We start from the raw sequence: 24,349 nt of genomic DNA, 5'->3' as shown, positions 1-24,349 counted from the left end.
CTTTTCTTCTGCCTTCATTATTGACATCATGATACCCACGGCCATCTCCTCACATGATACCCACGGCCACCTCCCTCACATGATACACACAGCCATCTCCCTCACATGATGATACACACGGCCATCTCCCTTATATGCCATCAGCATCCTCCCTGAGACTGTACACTCTGGAACTTCTAAGATTCAGTTCCTGAAGCAGCAGAGTTTCTAGTTACCATAAAATGCTAAAGCTTGTGGTCAACTGGCCTTCTTGATGCAGTGACTATATTTTTGCCCCTCTTCAACCCAGGGAGCAAGTGTCAAATACTTATCGCCTATCTGCTGTATACTTGATACCGTTCTAACCTGTATCGGGTGCCGAAAACTCTTAGGCTGTATCTCTGAAAGCAAAGGAGTTATTTGGTAAGAAAAAGTATGTAGAGAAGGTGAATAAATAAGCAAGGTTGCACATAGGTACACATTTATTTCTAAAGGTGCCATAATCATATATTGGCCATATGATATGGTATTGAGAAATAGGACAGCACCTAACACATACAACAACGCATGCAATTAAATGAAACATCATTCATGGTTGGTGAATAATGACCACAGCAACTGTAGTATTCAAAACACACAGTAGACTATTTCTCTAGAAACAAATATGCTTTAATCCAGGTCTGATTTCCATAAAAAGAAATCAATGCTTTTCAAGACCTTATATAGTGTCAGTGGAAAAAATATCTGGATTTGATTAGAGCTATAAAAATCATGTGTAAATTTAATATCCAGATGTATAAACTGGTCACCAGAAAAAGCACTTGTGTTTATGGGAATATCTATATACTTTGAATAAAAGTAGTCCTCACCAATAATGCTGTGACTTCTTCGAAGATATGGCCCTTTCTCCTGCATTGTAATATATCCTTAGCATCTCTGTGATTAGCTCATGATTTCTTTCACCATTTAGTTGCAGCTATGTACAATAAATCTACAATGTGCAATAATCTACTATACATCACTATGACTTGGAATCAGTTTCCTGTGTATGAAAGTCCTATAAACTCTCCTTTCCTAGAATCATACAAAGTAGATTACTATGATGTGATGATGATGATGATGATGATGATGGTGATGGTGATGATGATGATTTTCACTGGGATCAGAACCAGGGCTTTGTAATAACCATTCATTCAAGAAGCTAGTTTGGGCCCTACCATTCCCACTGTTTTAAAAGATTTGTTTCAAACTGGGGAGGGGGTGTGCCAGAGGCACGTTCCTTTTTTATTTAGTGTTGCATGTGTGTTGAGGTCAGAGAACAGCTTGTGAGAGTTGGTTCTCTCTTTCCATTCCATGGATTCCAGGAATAGAACTCAGGTTGTCAGGTGACAGGCATGTTTATCCACTGAGCCATCTGTCCAGACCAGTGGTCCTTTTAAGATAGAAACTTTTCTCTCCAAAGTGGGAAAGAGTGAGAAAGGGGAAGGGAGAGTCAAAGGAAATTATGCCTAACATGCAATATATACCTGTAAGGAAAATTTAAGTGAAAATAAATAAAATTTCAGTTAAAAAAGAAAATAATGTAGCTGTTTAAAACCTCAGATTTAAAACAACAACAAACCAGCCTTAGTGAGGAAACTTAATTGGTGCAAAAGAGTTTAAATGGAAAATCGGAGCCTTGAAGCAAGTTAACATGAAAGGCTGATTCATACATTGCCACATAAGTATTTCTCAAGTACATAGAAACAGGAGTGGTCCCAAGCTTCAAGCTCTCTCCTACTAGGGTGAGCAGTGACAAAGAAATAATGTCCAACCCAGGAAGACTTCATGGAGCAGAGAGCCAGACACTGCTTCTTCGACCATTGCTAGAACACAGAGAAATGGTGGCTGAGGAACGTGCTGTTCTAGAAGGGATGCCTCTGTGATCATGGGGGTGTGGTCAGGAAATTACCCCATTTCAACCTCTATCTATACCCTCTGGGGGTTCTCATGGTGACCCTATGAGGTGGGGCAAGGGATAGGTACCCAAGAAGAGAAAGAGATTCGCTCTGGCAAGAGTCACCGGAAGCCACCAGATCCGGGAGAAGAGTTGGCGCTGGGTGGGAAGGATGAAGCCTTGTCTGAGGGACTCACAAGGGTACTAAGTTTTGGAAACAAGTCTCTGAAGTTACATCACCCACACTGTGCATGCTTGTTACAGTGTTTTTAATTCATGTTAGCTTGTCTAACCTCAGAACAAGATGTGAATTAGAAGGTAAAGGGGGCCTGGAGAGATGACTCAGTGGTTAAGAGCCCTGACTACTCTTCCAGAACGTCCAGATTCAGTTTTTCCCCATCCACATGGCAGCTGAGAACTGTCTGTAACTCCAAGATCTGATCGCCTCACACAGACCTACATGTAGACTAAACACCAATGTACATAAAATAAGAATAAATAATTTTTTAACAAGGTAAAGAGTTCTTAGAGTTGCTATTCTCATCTCCTCTAGAGAGTCTGCTCCTAGAGGAATAGAGTCATTTTAAAATAATATGATGCTTAGTATCTCTGGCTGATGCAGGACATCTGTCTTACCTACAATTAAAAAAAAAAATGTCTCTCTGTTCTCGGGAGTCTGTGGTGGACTGGTTCACACAAGCTCATGAATGCCATGCTGGACTACTGTGAATCATCACTATGGATCCTGTTGATGGTCCTTGCCTCCCTCTTCCACAAAGTCACTTGGAGAGGATTCTCCATGATCACAGAGCCCACCCAGAGCCTCTAGACCAAAAGCTAGATCTAATGCCCTGTGCTATATACAACCTTTGGAAGCACCAAAGAGGTCCTGAGTTCTTCTTGGTCCTCCTGAATTCTAAAACCATCCAAGTGGAAACAGAAGTAGGGACAGCAGCTTGGCATCACCTAGGCATCCAAGCCTGGCCTACACTCAGACATACGTTGTGCAAACAAGTCTGCAGTCACCATTCTTTGGGCACAGACATTCTGCATTGGGGCTGTGATAAGTCCAAAGAGAGTGAAAAGAAAACTGGGGATGTAGCTCAGTGATAGAATGCTTTGCAAGGCCCTGGGTTCAATCCCCAGGACTATCACAAAACTGAGTTTCTTAAATTGTTCTTATTGCCTCTCAAGTGGGTAGATTTTTGTATAAAATGAGCAGATCCATGTGCATACGTGTGTATGCATGTGTATGTATACGTATGAATATGTGGGGGGCATGCAACTGTGTTCATGAGAAGGCATGCACATGCACAAGTATGTGTGTGTGTTCCGTGCATTAAAGCAATGGACACAACACTCCCACATACCTCTTTTCCCTGGGGATTTGTTTCAACATAGAAGCTGTTCCTAAACAACCATTGCAGACTAGGACGTCTGGAACAGATCATATGGCCCAGGCTCCTACCTCCATGAAGTAAAGTTATTTTTTAAATCATATTTTATTAATAAAGGACCACCCTGTGGTGGGAGCTGTTCCTTTTGACCATGCTGACCTTCCCAGCCCAAATGTTTCTCTTTGATGAAACATTAAACAATAGAATGTGCAGACATGAAAGCAGCTATGAGCAATCTGAAGATTAGTTTCCTCCATTTGGAGTCCTGACATATCATCTTATGTGTGATGCCTACTGTCCTGTTGAATGATGACTAGTGGAGTTAATGGTGGAGGTGGATGGTCATTAGGTCAGCTCTCAGCCATACCATTTCCGCAGGCTGAGCCCTCTCTGCCAACTACCAAAGAACACATGCCTACACAGAACATGTGCTCACCCTCCCAGCTGATTCTGCAACTTTGCCCCCTCCACCCCAGCCACTGGCTCTCTGATGACCACCGGAGACTAATGCCCACCCCAACCCTCCTTTGACTTTCCTGCTGTCTTATCTTTCTCCCTCACTCTGCCTTTTGTCTGCCCATCATTGACCTCTGTGCTCTTTTTGGTCCCTGCCGGTGTCTCATCCAGGTTCCAGACTCTCTTTTCTCTTCACTATTCCCATTTCTATGCCTCATGGGGTAGCACAATATGACACCAGTGAGTTTCACCATTGGGTACTTAAGACAGACGACAGACATTCCCTCCATGTTAAAAGCAGGAAGCCAGCTTGAGACTATTCACATGGTTTTCCTTTCCCTGTCTCTACAACTGCAGAAATAATTGGGTGGATATTCTTTCTACAATTGTTCATTAGCAGACCTTCAGTACATAAATGTTGGTGCATGAACAAAAAATGACTACATTTTAGCTTCCCAACCCCCCCAGTAATGGTAAGGAGAGAGAGACAGACAGAGACTGAAATTACTGTCCTATAAAAAAATCACAATTTTTTTTTTAAAAAAAAAAAATTCTCTAGGCCACTGCATTTTTAAGCCTATTGTGGATGTGTCGAAACTATACTTGGCCACTTCATAGAACTGGAATGTGTAGGGATGGGAGGAATCAAGAGCTAAAATTGACTTTCATGATTAAATGTGTCTTATATGCAAATAGACTAGTTCTCTGTATTACTGCTGTGACACATAGCTCCAGGTGTGCTGGCTTTAAGCATCTAGGACTCACCATCCTCAGGCCTATGGACATTTGACACAGATCCCAGTAAGCTAAATCTAGGTGTTGGCTCACAGCATTCTTTCTGGAGGCTGCAGGGAGAATCCATTTCCGGTCTTTGCACATGCCCAGAGGCTATCACATTCCTAGGTTTTTGCCCTCCTTCCTCCAAAGCCAGCATTCGGGCTCCTCATCCTCTTTCTCCTATGGTCTAGATCCCTGGGAGCTCAGGCAGAAGGCCTTCTCTGTTTTTAAGCCCCATGTGATGAAATTGAGCACATCCTGATATACCAGAGTAACCCTCCCTTTTCCTCACCCACCCTTGAATCACATCTGTAAACTAGCTTTGTAAGATGCAAATATGAAAGATAACCTATTGTCAGGTTCTGGACATTAGAGAGTGAGGTGTGGACATCTGTGAGGGGTGGGGGTGGGGGAGGGAACTCTTCTGCCTGTGCCAGCAAGTCCCTGAATTTTATAAGCAGTAAAAGAGAATAAATGAACAAAATTAGGTAGGAAGAAGAGCAGCAGAATGCCTCAACACACATTTACATGCCAGCTCTGGAGATGTAGTGCCAACCATCTCATGCAAAGGTTTGTACGAGCGTCTGTCCTTTAGTTAAATATGTTGAGTGATAAAACATATAGTTGGCAAAATACATGTATAGGAGTAATTAACTTTGAAGTTTACTGAATTACACTTCCAACTGTGGCACTGATGACAGCGGAGGGATTAAGCAGGAAAGCGTAGTAGTCTAGCTAGTTGGAATGAGGAGGAGATTTAGCTTAATTGAATTAAAACTGTGTTGAGATGCACGTGAAAGAAGTTAGGTAGCTCCGCTTCCTGACACCAAGTGGGTTTTCAAAAGCTCCGTTTGCCAGTGTTCTTGTCTGTGTGGGACGTGAAACTGTCCATCAGAGGTCTCTGCAAAGCCCCTCAAGGACAATTGCTTCTGCTATTTGCCCAAAGAGTAAGGGAGCCCTTTAAGACAGTTGTGCTCATTTGACAGAAAGCCAGGCCCTCCAACCCCAGTCAGTACCTTTGCTGCTCTCAGAGATGAGGAAATGTATGCACACTGCAAGCCAAGATGGGGTGTCATCTCCAGATACAGTCAACACCACCCTCTCCTCAGGAGCTGGAGTTGGGCAGCTTTCCAAGCTGTCAGTGACCAGCCTCCTCTGCCAGACTTGGTGATGAGCTCACCATCAGAGTGCCACCGATGCAGAAGGGCCTGCTGTTCTGGCATGCTCCCAGGCAGACTACTGCCCTCCTCTCACAGGAGAGTGCAAACATGGGACACCCTGCAAGGTCCGGCCCATCGCTGAGTGAGACCCTGACTCTTCCTCCTTTGTGTGTGGCTTCATTTTTCTGTCATGCATCTTTGCCTGGATAAAAGAGATGGGGGGGGGTCCTCAGATTTGATTTCTCAGTGGGAACTGTTTGCTTTGGAAGCCACCTACGCCAATGCTAATTGAGAACAGAGCTCAGAATGAGGGCCTGAGAACGGCACTGGATGAACTTTTTGGTGCGCTGATTTTCTGTTCATCTTGTCAGAACTGGGCTGTGAGTACATGCCATAATAGCAGGATCCACTGTTTCCCAAAGGCTATGCACAGCAGCAGGTTTTCTCTTTGACTTGCTACCTAGCACAAATTAGTTATTTACTTCTAAGAGCTAAGCATATAAACTCTTCATTAAGAAAGCTCCAAGTCAAACCTGGCCCCTAGGGGCCAGCAATTTAGAATCCGCAACTCTCCAAGCACTCTGTATCCTCCGGGTCTAAATTTGATGGGCTTCTATTAGAGAGATTACAGTAAAAAATAACAATCAGCTCTCAGATGATCCTGTGTGGAGGGGAAGGGTGGGGAGGAGTAGATTTGGCTGAGGACAAGCCCAGACTTTCGTCACAGGGACAGACCCAAGTGTTAACACAAAGGGAAGACAGGAGCATCCTGCCCAGCGCATTTCGGCCACAGATAATATGGCCTGTGCTCTGGCCCAGCCCATGCTCTGACCTCCAGGCCAGGTCCTCTACCTCAGCCACTCTGCCCTGACCAGCTGCAGACATGCTTAGCGGATCCGGGTCCCAGGGAAGGCGCTGCCTGGCCACACTCTCCCAGTGAGTTCTGAACTTTGTTTCTTCGGTTTCTCTTTTCTTTCTTTCTTTTATTTTTTTCCTCCAACAAAAGAATTTTTTTTAAATTGTGGGAGTGGGGAACAGAGAGACCGAGGAGAGAGAGAGAGAGAGAGAGAGAGAGAGAGAGAGAGAGAGAGAGGGGGAAAGGCGGGGAGTGTGTAAAAACTTTGTAATTTCAACTGCTGCGGGAGTGGTTTGGAGTCACTGGTTTTCTGGTTTTCTTCATCTCCATGTTCATGGTGCCTTAGCAGGGGTTTTACCTAGGACATGGGTTTCTCTCTTCCAAATCCAGACCACAGGGCATTGTGCTGCTAAAGATCTGCTGTTAATTTAGACCTGAGCCCTCCACCTCAGAGTCCTCATTTGCAGAACTCAGAGATTTCCCTAAGCCATGGCTGCCCAATCCCTAAAGTAAACAGCCCAGAGCCCTCAGCCCACTGACCATCTGACTGGGCCAGAACAAGCCCCAGAGCATATGCTATTGATCAGGGGACTGTTCAGATAACAGGGGGCTCTGAGGCCTTAGGATTATGAAATCCTGGAATGTGAAAGCGAGAAGGGGCCTCTGGGATCCTTCGGGGTGATGCTGCCTTTCTACAGACAAGGAGCCCAGAGAGATAACTCAGCTTACCAAAGCCAGGCAGCTGTCCACAGAGCAGCAGCTCCTCCATTCCCTGAGCTAAGGCCCTTTTCACACTGCCTTCTGTGAGGTTTGAAAACCCTACTGGGTCTTGGGAAGAGGGAGCGTGGAAGAAAAAGTAAGGGCACCCAATGGCCTTGCGATGAGGTTTCCTGATTTCTGAGAGTTTGAGCCCCATTCAGGGTCACAGTCACTGTTCCAGTTGTCCCAGAGTTTGCAACAGTTAGTCAGAGCTCGGTGTGGTCCTAAAAAATGAGACACCCCCCCCCCCCCCCCGACACACACACACAGTATCTGCAGGTTTCTTGGTTAACCAGTTTTTGTAAGTTGGTCACTGGAATGGAAGAGTTCAGAGGGACCTGGAAGGTTGTCTCTACAGTTCAGTGCTTGTTAAACTTAAAAAAAAAAAAAAAAAATCCTTTAAGGAGTCCTATTATGTAACAATGGTGTTCTGGCAAAGTGGGTGTGATCTAAAGTCCTGAATCCCCATTACACTGGGGATTCCATTGGGCATCTCTACACCACTCTCCTTCCTGCCTCCAGCCCAGGTCCAAGTATCTCTCCTAAAGTTTCCTTGGTATCCTAGGAGTCCCTAGAAAGGCTCAGGAAGCACCAATCCTTCCCGATGCCTCAATTTCAGATGACAAACCTAAGGCACATGGAGGTGGAGGCCTCCCCCAGCCCCCACAGCTGGTGGTCGGCAGGCAGCAGAGTCTGGGATGCTATGGGAAGGCTTCCTCCCTCCTTCCCCTGCCCCAGCTTTCACACCTGGTCTGCCCCCCACCCCTCCAGCATGCCTGTGGTTCTAGCAATTTACTTTCTCCATGCTTCCCTCTCTTCTACTCTGTCACTTCCTACTTCCTGGTCTGGCACCAGATGATAGAGATTTCCGTCCATCTGGTCTGTGGCCTCGCTCTCCTCTGTCCATCCAGGCCCCATCCTATCTTTATTGGTGAGGCTGCTGGAGTCTACTTTCCTTAACACAGTGAAGTTTTCCTTCTCATTGGGAGTGCTCCTGCTCCTGCTCCAGCCAAATTAGATTGTCTCCCAAACCAGCGCTTACCTGCTGCCCCCATCTCGCCACACATTTGCTGCCTTCCCCCTTAAGCATACCTGATTCCTGTGTTCTCTCCACTCTAACGACCGACCCATGTGCATCCTTCTATTGCCAGCCAGGCACCCAAGGTAGTAGACAGCATGTCTGTCTCCTGATAGTAATTCATTTGATGGTAGGAACTATTTTGAATCTTCAGCATTCAGGATGGTGCTGATACTGGTTTACACACACACACACCACACACCACACACACACACACACACACACACACACACACATACACACACATACCACACACATATACATACACACATACACACATACATACACACATACACACACACACACACACATACCACACACATATACATACACACATACCACACACATATACATACACACATACACACACACCACACACACATACACACACACACACACATATACACACACATACCACACACATATACATACACACATACACACACACCACACACACACCACACACACATACACATACACACTCACCACACATCACACACATACACACCACATACATACACACACACATGTACATACACACACACACACACACACACACACACACACACACACACACACACACGGATATGGATTCATAGATAAACATATCCTTTAAGTTTTCCATTATTGAAAAACTCCAACTACTCTACTTTTTGTTTCCATTTAAATGTGTATAAGGCCTCAGGACATTTTGCTTTGTAAGAATTATTAGACTAACTGCTAAAGCAGGTGCTCAACCCAATGAACTAGAAATTCCTGTCCATTTCTATCAGGTCATTTATCTCAGTTTCATCACCTACGGTGCAAGATTAGCACTGATCTTTTTTTTAAGAGGTGCATTAAAATTCCTGAACACCAAGAACTACGCAAGGGCCGTGGTATTTTCTGGAGCAGTGTGAATGGTTATCCAGTTCTTCAGATTCTGTGCTGTGTTGAACTTGTCCCCGTGAGCTTAGTGACACATTCTCTCCCTTTCAGCTCCATCTCTCCCCGGCTGCTTCTGATCATGTTCCCAAAGTTCACGAAATTTACTTCAGTCAAGAGTTGGGGTTTCCCAGAAGTATTTATTTTAGTTTAATTAGAGTTGTATTTTGTATTGACTTTCAGGATGAAAGACCAAAGTTTGGTTTCTGTGTGACGAATGTGGACAGACGGACTTAAAGCCACAGAACCAGGAGCACGGGGAAATGGTGTAGTCCATCCTCCTGCTGTCTGAGGGAAATAATCTGGAAACATTGCAGTGAATTAGTAAATGACCGGCATCATTTTATAAGACTTTTTAGAAATGACAGAACAAATTGTACCCAGACATGTCATTGTCAATAGTACTGCAGGGCTGGGGAGATGGCTCCATGGTTAAAAGCACTGGCTACTCACTCTTTCAGAGGACCCAGGTTTGATTCCCAGCACCCAGATGCTAGCTCCCAGCCGTCCATAGCTCCAGTTCCACAGGATTCGAAGTCCTCTGCTCTCCTGGGCACCAGGACGCACATGGTGCACAGACCTGCTTGCAGGCAAAACACCTATATACATTAAAAAATTAAATAAGGAAATTTAACAAAAAAGGATTGGAACACCTCTTTAATCACTGTGTCCTGGGAATATCACATTTTGATTTCCCAATGTATGGCTTTCCTAATAATAACAGAAACGATTTCTTTCCTCTCTTATAAACAGTTTTACAGTACATTGAAAATGGTTTCCAATTTCTGGGCATCATCAGCGTTATTCTGAGACATGCTGTGGAACAGTGATGCCCATCCCCAGATGTGCCCTCCACCACTCTGAATTATTAGTGTTGCCTTTTCTGGTAGCTGGCAGTCCACTTGCTTCTCATGTCCCAGTCTGCTCTGCAGTAGCCCGGGGTATCAGGGAAACCATAGGTTAGAGAGCCCAGAGTGAAAGTTGACAGTCCAATAGCAGTGGCCTGTTCTGTTACAGAGAAAGGGCATGTACAATTTGTGACGGTTGCTTTGTATTACAAACCGGATTTTAATACATATATGTATGTGTGTATCATATCACATATATCATATATATATAATACATCATATGATATATATCTTATCTTTAAAAACCTTTTATTTGGTGACAAAGGTGTGGGGGGAGAGAGAGATGTGATGTGTGTCAGTCCAGGTGTATACATGGAGGTCAAAGAACCTTCGAGAGTCAGTTCTCTCCTTCGACCTCGCTGAGGCCTCTCTCTTGTTTCCACTGCCCTGTGCACTCCAGGCTAGCTGGCCTGTGAACTTCCACCCTGTTCTGTCTCTAAGTCTCATCTTGCCATAGAGTGCCAGGATTACAGATGTGAGTCACTGCATCTAGCCTTCTGTGGGCTCCAGGGACCAAACTCCGGTCCTCTGGCTTGTATGACAGGCACTTTTGCCAGCTGAGCCATCTCTCCAGCCCCAAAGATAGGTTTTAAGTGGTTGAGTTTTCTGGGCCTCTTCTTTGGTGCAGAGTAAAATGACACTATTTATGAAGCATAGGAAAGAAGGGCATAAAATGGATGATCTTGCTTTGATCCCTCAGTCAAGACTGTTGCTGAAATGTGGTTGTGGGTTCCTGTAAGCCACCATGGAGACACTCTTGATTCTCTGCATGTGTCTCCCTTGGGAATGGCCAGTTCACCATCTAGGTGCCTGGTCGCCACAGTGGACGCTGTTTGTATAGGTCTTTTCTTTTCCCTCCCTTGGTTGGGGGAATAAGCCCTCACTTTATGCTGCTTATCACATCCCTCCTCACCCATCAGTAGTGGCTCCACAGAGGCTGGTGCAGCAAGGCAGGGAGGGTACAGGCGCAGAGCTCAGCTCCCCTGGGGATGCTAACTTCCTCACAGGGTAGTGAGGTTGCGTTTCCCACAGGACACAGATACACTGCCCTGCCCTAGTATCTGCCCACGTGTCTTGGGCTGAAAAGGTGGCTCTGGACTCTCTGGCCTGGGATCCCAGCTACCATGTGGAATGGTGTTTGAAGCTCCAGAGCACAATTTACAAATGAAAGTTTTGGAAAGGCCTTCCTATAAATGTAGTACTGGCTGGATTTATTTCCAACCCTAATTGAATTTTTAAGAGGAGTCTTATAAAATCTGTAAACCTCCCTCAATTCCATCTATTCATTCAACAAATATTCACTGAGAATTTCCTGTACTAGTTAGTCTTGTTGTATTGGGCACCAAGAACATTAAAAAGAACAAAGCGCAGGCTGTGTCCCCAAGCTGATGTCATTTTGTAACCTCCCAAAACCTTCATAAGTGTTTGTTTAACCATCCTCCTACATCTACCATCCAACACACACACACACACACACACACACACACACACACACACAGACACACACACACACACACACAGACACACACACACAGACACACACACAGACACACACACATAATACACACACACACACACACACACACACACACACACACACACACACACACAGACACATCCATTTAAGGCTGTGGCTTCAGTCAGAGTAGCACAGGTCCATAGTCAGCATTATCTACACCAGGGTTCTCAGCTTTCTTTTCTCATGACCTCCAGAAAGAAACTCGCTTTTCTTTATAGCCATATATATAAATCATATTATCTCTGTGCATAATATAAATATATCAGCAGTGTTAACTTTTGCCTTTGATATGTTCTGTACCACTCTATTTCCCATTAAAATGTTGGTCCTGACCCACTAGAGAGCTTTCATAAGCTGCAAACAGGTCACATACTGAAGGGTGAAACATGGAGCATGCTGAATGAACATCTTTGCTCTGATCCCTACATTGCATAGCAGCTTGTGAACCTCTGTCCACTCAGGCTGTGGGACCCAGGGATCAGCCTAAAGACAGAAGAAAAGGGATTTGGGATGGGAGCCAAAGAGCCTCAATTCTGGAGTAACTTCTGTAATTGGTACCATAATCTCCAAAAAAGTCACTTCACCTTGCTGTGACATGGCTAGGCTACTATAAAGGAAATGCTCTCACCGGCTGTGCCCAACTCAAGGGTGAACAGGGACATCCAACATCAAGGTATCCATTGAAGTATACAGAAAAGCACTAAGTGCAAAAGTAGCAAAGTTGTTGTTCAATAACCTTGCTTTCCCAATGAAAATTTAATATCAGAGGAACACTCAGGGAGAGCATGTGTTCTCAATAGAGCACAGCAAGATTTCTGAAACTGGTTGCACCGTGACGCAACTTCGTAAGTGAAAATCTCAGAGTGGCATTTGCCTGTGATGTTGTAACCAGCTTCATGGCTAGGTCACCTCACCCCTCTGCCTTTCAATACTTCTGCTGGTTATAAAATCAAAGAAGTAACTAGGTGGCCAGTGGGTTGTAAGTTCTGAGCCAATTTGTGTAAGGCACACTCTGCCTGATGTTATGTTTCACCTCACAAGGTAGATCAACATTAGTTTTCACTGTGTTTAAGGCCACTTTTTATTAAAGGCAACTAATGATAAACAAAACTGTCTGGTAGGGAAAGTTTAAAACAATAAACCTGTAGATAAAATATGGCAATTTTCTTCTCATTGGTCTTTCACATTTCCTTTCTAATTTATTCTAAACCTCATCTCATGCAGATGCTGAGAGGATGAATGTGTCTCTCAACTTGTGCTCAGTCTCTCCTTAGAGTTGGAATCATTCTGGACATTTCACTGTCACAAGCTACCTCTGCCAGCTCCATTTCATTCTCTGTCTCTGTTTTCCCTTCCCATGGCTGCTTGCTGATTGTGTTCCTCCATTTTTCATGTGCTGTGACAAAAACCCCTGAGCTAGTGAACTTTAAGTATACAAAGGTTTGTGTTGGTACATGAATTCAGAGGTGTTAGTCCATGGTCTTTTGGCCTTGGGACTTTGGGCCTGTTGGTGGTGTGGTGCATCACTGCACAAGTGCATGGTGGGAGAGACAGTCTGCAAACTTAGCTGCTGGGAAGCAGGAAGACATGAAAGGACTAGGACATAGACATTCCCTGCTAACTTCCTCCAAGTAGGTCCCACCCACTAACAGTAGTACCACCACCTCCCACCGAGTACTACAGACTGGAACCAAGCCTGTAACCCACAGCTGTTGAGTGGAATGCCTTCAGTCATCTTTTCTAGAATTTCATCCTACACATTGCTCTGTCTTTCACTTTGGGAGTTGGAGACAGAAGATAACAACCAAGTAAGAACTGTTCTATGTGGAGAGACACATTCTTCCCATCCCTAGGAGAAAAACAAGCAATGACCCCTTTTGCACTTTAGGAAGTGGAACACTGTTCACATAGAGCAATGAACTCTACCAAAGGCAGGTTGTGATGACAACCCTGTTGTAGAATGCTATCTTTTGGGCTACCAACCAGTTCCCATATCATGACATGGTGACTTATTAATTATAAATGCTGGGCCTTAGCTTATGCTTGTCCCACTAGCTCTTAAAACTTATTTTAACCTGTTTCTCTTCATCTATGCTTCGCCTTGGGGCTTTTTACCTTTCTTTTATCCTGATTGTCCCACTTTCCTGCTTCCTCCCTGTCTGGCTGTCTGGTAGCTGCCTGGGTGGCTGGCCCCAGGGGTCTCCCTCTCTTTCTCCCTCACTCTCTTCCTCTCTAGCCTAGATGCCTCCTCTTAGTTATTCTCTCTGCCTACCAGCCTCACCTATGCTTCTACTGCCTAGCTATTGGCCATTCAGCTTTTTATTAGCCCAATCAGATACCTTAGCCAGGCAAGATAGAACAGCAACACATCTTTACATAATTAAATAAATGCAGCATAAACACATGTACACGGTTAAAGACATATTCCACAACACCCCGTGGAGTTTCCAAGGGAAGAGAATAAAATGAACACTGTTAAGCAGTGAGTCTATGATGGTTGTGATGTGTCTCCACACACACTGGTTGTGTTGTATACACTTAGTCCCAGCTGGTGATGGCTGTTTTGATGGGTTGTCGATGTGGAGCCTAAATGGAAGAAGGTCAGTGAGCAGAGGGTGGGGATAAGGGGAGGTTTGGGGGATGGGTATCTTGTCCTGGTGGTTTCCTGTTGCTCTCTGCTTCCGGTCCGCCATGAGGCAAGGTGAAGAACATCCTCCACTACACGCTTTCACTGCCATGATGTTTCGCTTGAGCTTACAGAGCCAAGCAACCATGCGCAGAATCCTATGTGAATCATAAGTCGCAATTCTTCCCTGAAGGCATGCTCTCAGGAGTTTTGGTCACAGCCACACGAAAATTAACAACAGCAAATAAGGTGTTAATTTCACTGTGCCCTGACTTCTCCGCCTGTGGGAAAGAACATGCATTTCCTGCCTTACAGGCTAGCAAAAGTTAGAGGGATCAGCCCCCAGAGCACATGAGCCCCAATGGAAGCTTACATTGGCCTGGCGTTACACCACACCACTGCTTTTCTCCCTGAGCATTCCACTCCTCGGAGACCCCAGAGTCACTGAGGTTGGGGCAAGTGCCCCACAATTCAGTTTATGGTTGACCTGTGCTCACTGTAATATTCTACTGTCTGGAAACTCAGGGTTCTTTGTCTCTGATTTTACTTGCGTTGTTTACTCACTATTGGAAAGGCGATTCCTTATAGCCATCCTCAGAGCAAGTCTAGTCTCAAGTACATTTGTTAAAAACTGACTTTGTAGGTAAAACAAACAACAACAACAAAAACCCATAGAGTTTCTATTTTTCTTGTCCTCGATGGAATACTCTGGGAAGGAGAATATGGTAAGATTTGTTGGCTTGTCAAATGCCACCAGTTCTCAAGTATTCTTGACATGTGAGGAGAGTATAAGTTAAAAATCCTGACTTCAACATCCTGGCACTCTTGGGGCTCAGTCCCATCTGTTTATTAGCAGTATGCCCCAGAAATTCACTTACTGTCTGTGAATTTCTTACTACATACATCTGCAGAAAAAGGAAAATGACTGTAGTTAACACAGCTCCTGGTGTTCAGTAAGAGATCAAAAAGCCCGGAGAGGGCTTGAGGGAGGGTTGGTGGCTTACAATGAGAACCATTTGCAGGAGTCTGTGCACAGGGGATGAATGGAAGAACTGGACTGCTAGGTGATCCCCAAAGCAGGGCCAACTCTGATGAGGTGAGTTAGTTTCCTGGGACTATTGGAGCAAAGTACAGAGGCCAGTGGGTGACTTCCAACAACAGAAACATATCGTTCTGGAGGTTGGAAGTCTGAAATCAACGTCTCAATGAGGACTCTCTCTGGAGACCTTTAGGGAAGGGTCTGTCCTGGCCTCTCCCAGCTTCCTATGGATACAGATATTCCTTGGCTCATGGCTTCATGGCTCAGAGAGTTTCACATGCCATTCTTGATATCTCTTCACATAGTCCTCCCTCTGTGCATGTCTGTGTTTGTGTCCAAAGGATACCAGTTGTACTGGATTGCATGCCACTCAGATGACCTCATCACCACCTCATTACATCTGCAAAGACCTTCCATCTAAGTCATGTGAGACACTGTAGGTTTAGGATATCAACATACCTCTGTGGGGAATGCAATTCAGCTCATCAGAGAGTGTGTCGACCTCCTAGAATTACATGACACTCAACAGGCCCAGCCATACTGTGGAGACATTAAAGTTTGCATCCTGGAAGGGGCCTTTCGACAACCTTTTGAAAAATGAGTGTTTTCTAACCACAAAAGTTCCCTGACCTAAACACAGGAAGGGACTTTTGTCTTAGAAAGAAGGACACCCAGGAAGTATTTGTCACCTCTGTTAACTTCAAGGCAAAAGCAGAGCAGACATAGATAAAGCTTAGGTCTGTGTGTGCTCACACTCTCTTGGCTTTCCCTGCATATATTTTAAATGTCTGACCTCACTGAACTATGCACTTTGTTCCATAAACTATGAGGAGCCTGGGTCTCAGGATTGGTGAGTTAGGAGGAGACCACGGAGAAACCGCTTCCCCAGAGAGTAGAGTATCCCTGTTACCCGACTCTTCCCGGGAGGCCTGGAAGGCTAAGGATTGTGAGCTATGCTCAGAACTTCAGGTTAAACCCCCAACACCCTCAGGTTTGTGGAGACTACAGGAACACAGCAGAATTGGAAAGTGAGCATATGAAAAGATACAGTAGAAGTGAGGAGAGGCGGCATTTTAAGAACCAGCTAGACTGAGTAACACTACAATGTTACTAATCTTTGTCCTAAACATGCTATGAATGTTTATTAACAAAGCAGAGGTTCTCAGTCCTTAAACTGGGTTCTGCATTGGCTTCCTGGGGACCTAACAAAGCACCACCCACTGAACGGCTTCAAATGATAGGCAAGCGGTCCTTCCCCGGGTGAGTGGGTGGGTAAGTGCCCTTCAGTGGGTGAGCAGAGGATACAGCTAGACAGTGAAATATTATTCACTACTGGAAAAACAAAAACAAAAAAACGGGCTAAGTCATGAAGAAAACGTGTCAGAAACTTGGAAGCATTACTAGGAAGTGAAAGAAACTGGTTTGAAAAAGCAACACAGGATTTCCACCATACTTCACTCTGCAAAAGTCAGGACGAATGAAGACAGCAGAGAGAGCAGTGATTGCCAGAGATTGGGGGGAGAGAGGAAGAACAAGAGATTTAGGAGGGGTGAGTAAGCAAAGCACAGGAGGATTCTAGCAAGGGCGCATACTGTCACTGTAGTGTCAGCATGTCATTGGAGCCTTGCCCCGATTCACAGAACATACAGCTCCAAGGCTGAAGCCTGACATGAACTAAGGACTGGACAGTCCTGCTGCGTCTGTCCAGTCAGGCTCACCACTTGTTTTGGGTTTTGAAACCAAGTTGGAATTTATTAAGAAACTGTTTCCACACATATTTAAACCCAAGCATTACAGGGCAGAGCGGTGCTCAGGAAAAGATCATATGTAGCACGAGTGGTTAGAAGGTCTTATCAATTAAAAAAAAAAAAAAAAAAAAACACCTGGAGCCAAGTATTGGGGTGAACACTGGAAGATCAGAGAAGCAGAACAAACCACAGCTTCCTCACCTCACCAGTTCCTCAGCTGATCCTGTTTCCTCAGACTGGAAGCCTCTGAGTCCTCATCCTAATGGATCTCAGCTGAACTGCTGCTCAAAGCCTAAAAGCTTAACCAGGCCCTAGTTCCTCATCTTCACACCTTAAATACCTTTCTGTTTCCTGTCATCACTCCCTGAGATTAAAAAGGCGTGTGTCATTATGCCTGGTTGTTTCCAGTGTGGCTTTGAACTCACAGAGATCCAGACGGATCTCTGCCTCTGGAATGCTAGGATTAAAGGTGTGTGGGCCACCATTTTCTGGCCTCTGTATCTAGTGGCTGTTCTGTTCTCTGACCACAGATAAGGCTATTAGGGTGCACAATATTTTGGGGAACACAACACCACCACAATTGTATGCACTCAAGACCTAGTTTCGGGTTGATGACAAGAGTGAGTCCCACCTGGGTCCATCGTTATAATAAATGCTCTTCTAGTGGGGACTGTCTCTGGTGGGGTAGGCTATGAGTGTGGGGGAACAGGGGTGTCTGGGAAAGCTCTACCTTCTTCTGCGTTTTTCTTAAAACCTAAAACTGCTTTCAAAAGTTCAGTGTTTAAAATCAGCAAGTTCCAAGCACAGTTGGCTCCTACGGAGGGCTGCCTCCCAGCATCTACCATTCTGCTAGCAGTCTCCTACTTTCCTCAGCTTGCAAAAGCCTCACTCCGACCCTCTGCCTTCGGTGGCCTTCCTGTCCCATCTCTTTCCACAGTTTACTCTCTGTCCAGATTTTGTGCTGGATTAGAACCCACCCTAATGACTTCTTCCTAAGGCCTAATTTCCAAATAAGGTCACATTCCAAGGTACTGGTAGTTAGGTTGTCAACATCAGGTTTTTTGGAGGTCACAATGCATGACAAATACTGGAAGATTGTAAAATTTTAACATGACATTTCATAGCTTAATTCTTCAGCTATAAGCGGGGTAATTACTGAGTCTATTTAAAATGTCAGCTAGCTGGAGGATGTTGAGGCAGTAGTGATAGCTGCAGCTTTCCCTGGCAGCCCCTGTGTAAAATCATTCCAGGGAGAGTTAGGACCAGGCACCCTGGAGCTCTGATCTATGCCCCTCCATGAGGCCTGGTTCTGTGCCAGCTGCAAAGAGGCTCAGAGGAAGGGATTAGCCTCTCCCCTTTTTTGGGAAGGCAAAGCTCTCTGTTGTTAAATTCCTGTGAACATGTTAATGAGAAGTGGCATGGGTTAAGGTAGAGACAGAGAAAAGAAGAGATGAAAAAACATTCCAATTAATAGATTTTTTTTAAAAAGCAAAAACAAAAACAAACAAACAAGGGAAAAAAGCACAGTTTCCCCTGTCTCCTTTCCACCCTCCAAAAAACAAAACAGGAAACCGTGATGGGAAACTTGAGCATACACACAGGAGATAAGACCCACCACCTTACATTTATTCTATGTTAAAACTGTAGTTTTCCAATTTCTCTGATATTAATGCTATCATATGCTATCATTGAAAAGGAGTTTGAGGTCCCTGAGTTGGAAAAATCCTTCTTGGGGCTCTGATGAGATGGCTCAGGAGATAAGAGTTTGCTGTGCAAACGGGAGTACCTGAGTTCAAACTTCCAACCCCCAGATGAAAATCCAGGCATGTCTGCTTGTGCCTATAACCCCAGCACTGAAGGGATAAAGATGGAGAGGGAGAGAGCGAGAGATAAGAAGACACCGTGTCCTCCTCTGCTCTTTGTACACACATACACAGGGGTGTATGTACCAATACATTATCCACACACACATACCACACACACAAGTAAATAAAATAAGAATCAATTTTTAAAAATCCTTCCTGGACAACCCTTCCCTTCTCATTGGGAAGCAACAGCATGGAAACCCTCCCTGTAGGCACAGAGCCTATTTGATGATGATGATGATGATGATGATGATGATGATGATGATAAAAACAGCTAACACTCATATAGTATCTCTGTATGCCGAGCATTGTTCGAGGACTTAGAAAATACTAGTTCATTTGATTATCAACACCACTGCATAGTGAGTAGGATTATCTTCATTTTACAGAAGAGGACAATAAGGACAGAGAGATTACTTCTTTTGCCCACCTCTCCCCAGCCTGGGAGTGGGTAAAGTATGGCTGCTGGTGACTACCCTGTGCATTAGAGCTTTGTGCTGAATGAATGCTGTTCCCTGTGTGTTTCCACAGCTCTGGCCTCTGGCCTTTGTGTGGTAACTCTGGCAGTAATTGTGTCATTACATCACTTCCTGACTCGATGAGCAAGCGTCTTCTCCAGGAGGGGCAAGGCTGAAGCAGATGAAAGAAAATGGATCCAGGACCTTTGATCTTCCTGGATTCAATCTGAAATTACCAACCCAGGGGACAATACACTGCCCCGAGGGGCCTAAAAAGTGATCATAAGGATACCCCTTTCCCCAAGTGGGAGACCTAGACCCCCCACTGTATCAGTAGCTCCTTTAGTTTATCTGTTAGCCACACCACAAAACTTTGGTTGTGCCAATTAAAATGAATTCTTCTCTTATCTTTGAATTTGCCTAGATCTTAACTTCTAAATCTTGTGCTGTCATTGATAGAGAAGGGACACCTAGAAAGAAATGAGTACCATCAAGTACATTGAGGTCAGCTAGAGGCCAGCTTCCAGACTCCTTAGTTGAACAGAACCTGGGATTTGAGATCTTGAGTATAAAAGAGAGTGCTGATGAGCAACGCTCAGAATGGTGATGAAGCCTAGCTTAGTCTCAGTCCCTTGGCCCTTCAGAGCCTGTCTACTCAGTTATGAAGTAGACATGATTAGAGCATCCATCTCTTGGCATTATGAAGATAGGATTCCACCCTGTATGGGATGAAAGTGCTTGGTAAAACAGTTGTGCTCTGTGACAGCTTGGATGGCCCTGCATTCAAGAATTGGCCCCAGACACAGTTTAGCCACCAAACAGGATGGGATTAAACAGGCAGCCCTGCTAACATAGATCTTAACAAGGAGATGTCTCATTCTGACTTGGAAGCAACTCTCAGTTGTGTTAATACTGTGTAGGAGAAAAGTCTGGCATGAATGAATAGTGGTTCACTGTGAGATGAGGAAGAGGATGTAAGCCAAGGCTAGGGTCAGGGCCAAGAGAAGGTCATGGTGTAAGCAAGTGACAAGCTGAAAGACAGAAGAGACAGGGCCTGTGTCCTACTTCAGGTGTGTGTGTGTGTGTGTGTGTGTGTGTGTGTGTGTGTGTGTGTGTGTGTGTCAGGGAGGGAGGGAGGGAGAGAGAGAAAGAGAATGAGAATAACATCTCTAGATAATATTCTCTGGCTTTGAATTAAGACAGACCAGTGTGTGCGGACCTCCCAAGCCCACCCCTTACTGAGAGCAAAGACAGGGTGCTCACAAATGTATGCTCAGCTCCCTAGAATCCTTTAGATTACAGTTCTCTTAATTGCATTTCTAAGTCTCAAAAACACCCTTCCTAAGAATGCAATTTTTTTATTTAAAAAAAAAAAAATCAGGATTGTGTTTTAATTTTGGTTTGGCCTTTAAAGAAAGTTTTGTTTTCCAAAGCCATAATTGTGGCCTTCTCGAAATGGATTGTCCTCCATAGAGTGAGGATTTAATGATTCCAGCCGCCCTCTCCCTTCTCTGTGCCTGTTCCTCTGGCTTCATTCTTATGAGCTACACATGTTGTTGAAGCCACTCCTGGGCTCTCAGACAGGAGCAGTCTCTGCCCTGCCCGTGTCCTAATAAGGCAATGTACGAGCTCCTGTGGCTGAGGTAAGGGGAATCAGGCGGTGGATGGTATTTTTGCTGATCAAGGAGGATAAGGTGTGGTTTGGCAGGTATCTCTGTTGGTTTGGCTGGCTCCTGATTTGGTTTCTTCTTTTGACAGTTCAAATGCCATAAAACAAACTTTAAGACTTGTCCTTCCACAGCTCTTCAGCTGAGCTTGGGGAATACCATCCTGATACAGTTTATCTGTGATTAGAAAAAAAATATTTGCGGTTATAGGTTAAATCCCCGGGGTCATCAGAATAGATGATAATGTCAAATTCGGTTATGGAAAGAACAAGAGACCCGCTAGCTGGTTTGTTCAACCAGCGTTGGTAGGTTTTAAGAATCTATCCATGCAATGGTGTTAAGACCTACAATTGCTTTTAAATATTGACATAACTCAATTTAAAATGGAATGGAGGAAACAGAAGCCTGGCATTAGGCGTGTTATGGATCATCTGTGCCCTCTGATGAGTGGCTGCCTGTACCCTTCTCCGTTCTCTTCTCTGAATGACTCTGTGCCGCCTTCCATCAGAGCTGCATCTGCTCCCAACTCTTCCTGTGGTGCTCACTTGCTCGCTCACTCCGCAAGAATCGGGGCTTCTCAACCTGCCAGCAGACTAGTATGGGTAAAGCAGCTTTGAAACATTCTCACGCCCGGGCAGCAGCTCTGCTAGCACTGGGCCGGGGCACAACCGGTATCGGACTTTTAAGAGCTGCCTCAGGTGATTCTATTGTCTAGCTAAGGCTGGTGGCCTTGAGAACCAAGGCCCCAAATGCACCATGCATTGTGCTATCTGCTTCCCTCAAGGGCCAGACTCTTTCTGACATTTTGAAACCTTTAAAGAAAATACAGTATGCACAGGGAACGAGTTAGACAGGTTTCTTCTTGGGCCAGCAGGTTCAAGTCCAGTTGTTTTAAACTCAACAATAGAGACTTGTAGTTGAAACCAAAATCAGCTCCCAGACACATGGGTATTGTTTAAACACTGCTTTCCACACCCAGAAGGAGTAAAACTTTCTGCCAAACAGTTGAAAACAGTGTATTCATCTCAAAGCCGTAAGTAATGTAGTTAGATTTTTCAAGTTTTCTCTGTTGTCCCGTAAGTTATAGATCTCTTGAGATCCAATTTAATTAATACACACCTCTTTGATTTTCCTCTAATCGTAAGCCAACTTCTCGTTGTGAAATTGTAAAATTGCTGTATCTAGCAAAGATGAAACGATGCAGCCAAGGGATTTTTTTTTTTTTAATAAAGGCCACTTATCCTTCAAAACTAATAGGTTATGAGAATACAATATGGCCTTGAGAAGAGTTAAAACTTTGTAAACTCATGGATAAGTCAGGTGTCTCAAGTAACGCTTTACTCTCCACTGCCCATTCTCAAGGAAGACAGGATATTTGGAAACTTGGCACAGCACACTAAGCTAGGAATATAGATTGGACAATTATCAGCAAAAGTAGACAAGCAGGTTAAAGGTGCAGTGACATTACCCAAGGAAAGTGTGTTGAGCTAGAAGAGCATAAAGAAAGAAACCCGTTACAGGATACAAAGGGAATGATAAAGCAAATGGTTGGCAGAGAATGCCATAAAGGAATGTGTGATTCTTTAAATGTGAAGTCCACCTTACAGCTTCACATTTTGAACACTTCTCCAGCTAACGGTCATGTCATGGGAGGTGGGGCAAGCTGGAGGAAGTAGGCTGCTGGTGAGGAAGACTTGAGAGTTAATGCCTGGTCCTACCTCCTTCCTGAGTTCTCTGTCTGCTTAGTTGGTGACTTGTGACAAGACCCAGCTGCTCTCCCCTTGCCATTAGCTCTGCCATGACCTTCCCACCATAATGAGCTGGACCTTTTCTTTCTTTCTTTTTAAACAAATAATTATTTTTTAAAAATAACTTATTATTTTTTTAAATTTACATGTATGCATATGTCTGTTTGTCTGTATGTGTATGACATGTGTGCAGTGTCTATGAAGGCCAGCTGAGGGCATCAGATATCCTGAAACTGAAGTTACAGTCTGTTGTGTGTCGCCCAGTGTGGGTGCTGGGAACTGAACCCAGGTTCTCTGCAAAAGCCGAGAGCCGTCTCTCCAGCCCTCACTGTAACTTTTCAAACTGAGAGCCAAAGTAAATCTTTCTTCCCAAAAGGGGCTTCTTCGAGGGTATGTTGTCACATGAGCTAGGAAAACAAATAATACAGAAGATCTCATCAAATGAAAGGTTCTATGTAAAGTCCACTAAAAAGAGGTTTTCAGGAGGTATCCCTGACTTAGGGCTTCACTACACTGATTTTTAATTACCCCTGATCACCTTTGCTTCAAAAGTATCAAATTGAAAATTCTAGACATAGTTTATACATTTTATATGACATTTATTATAGTATATCATTCTAGTTGTATTTTGTTATTGACTATGGTGCTTTATCTCTTACTTGTGCCTAATTTAAATTAAATTTCAACATAAGTAAATACATAGAGGGTCTCATGCTATATGTAGTATCAACCATCAGTGGGAGGCCTTAGACCCCATCCCCACAGATGAGAGGGAATAACTATATAAAGCACAACTTTACATACTTTGCTCCAAAGTATAGCTGTAAAGAGTATAAGCCAATGTACAGTCTTACTTTAGAGTTATGACTACTAACACCTGGGTTGAGGATACCACATATAGTCAATGTAGTGTCCTAAGATACTTAATAGCCAGTCTGAACTGTTCTTTTAATATTTAGATTGGCCAGACAAGTAGTTAAAATGAATGAAACTGAACAAAATCCCTGGCCTTACATTGATGCATCCTAAAGTAAACCTGCAAAGTAGATTATACTAAGTTAAAAACAGCCCTGGCGGATCTCTGTGGGTTTGAGACCAGCCTGGTCTACAGAGTAAGATTCAGGACAGACATCAAAACTACACAGAGAAACCTTGTCTCAAAAAACTAAAAAATAAAAGCAAACAAACAAACAAAAAACCATAACCCTGAAATAAAATGTAAAAATTATAAGATAACCCATGATACGATGGAACTAGCCATCTTTGTGTTCTTACAACTTCCATTGCATTACAGATCCAGTTTTGGCTAGGGCCCATTAAATATTTCTAAAGGATTGGCTAAGTCAAATACTCTGCTCACTCTGAAATATTTTTTGCCTTCTAAGACATCACAAAAAGCCAAACCAATGCCAGGCTTGCTAATGAGAAGAGAAAGAGAACATATAACAA

At 44.2% G+C, this 24,349-nt stretch overlaps 1 protein-coding gene across 1 annotated transcript in view; it reads left to right on the top strand.

The window, feature by feature from the left end:
- Positions 1-6,399: 6,399 nt before the first annotated feature.
- Cald1 (caldesmon 1) overlaps positions 6,400-24,349 on the top strand; it is a 71,623-nt gene continuing 53,673 nt past the window's right edge. The window contains exon 1 of the mRNA XM_036181446.1: positions 6,400-6,641. Within this exon, the coding sequence (XP_036037339.1) occupies positions 6,589-6,641 (53 nt within the window). The 5' untranslated portion in view covers positions 6,400-6,588. The remainder of the gene's footprint in view (positions 6,642-24,349) is intronic.

The sequence above is a fragment of the Onychomys torridus genome, chromosome 3 (assembly GCF_903995425.1).
Source record: "Onychomys torridus chromosome 3, mOncTor1.1, whole genome shotgun sequence".
In the NCBI taxonomy this organism is placed as follows: Eukaryota; Metazoa; Chordata; class Mammalia; order Rodentia; family Cricetidae; genus Onychomys; species Onychomys torridus.
The sequence above is the reverse complement of the archived record's forward strand: the minus strand, read 5'-3'. Positions and strand labels throughout refer to the sequence as shown.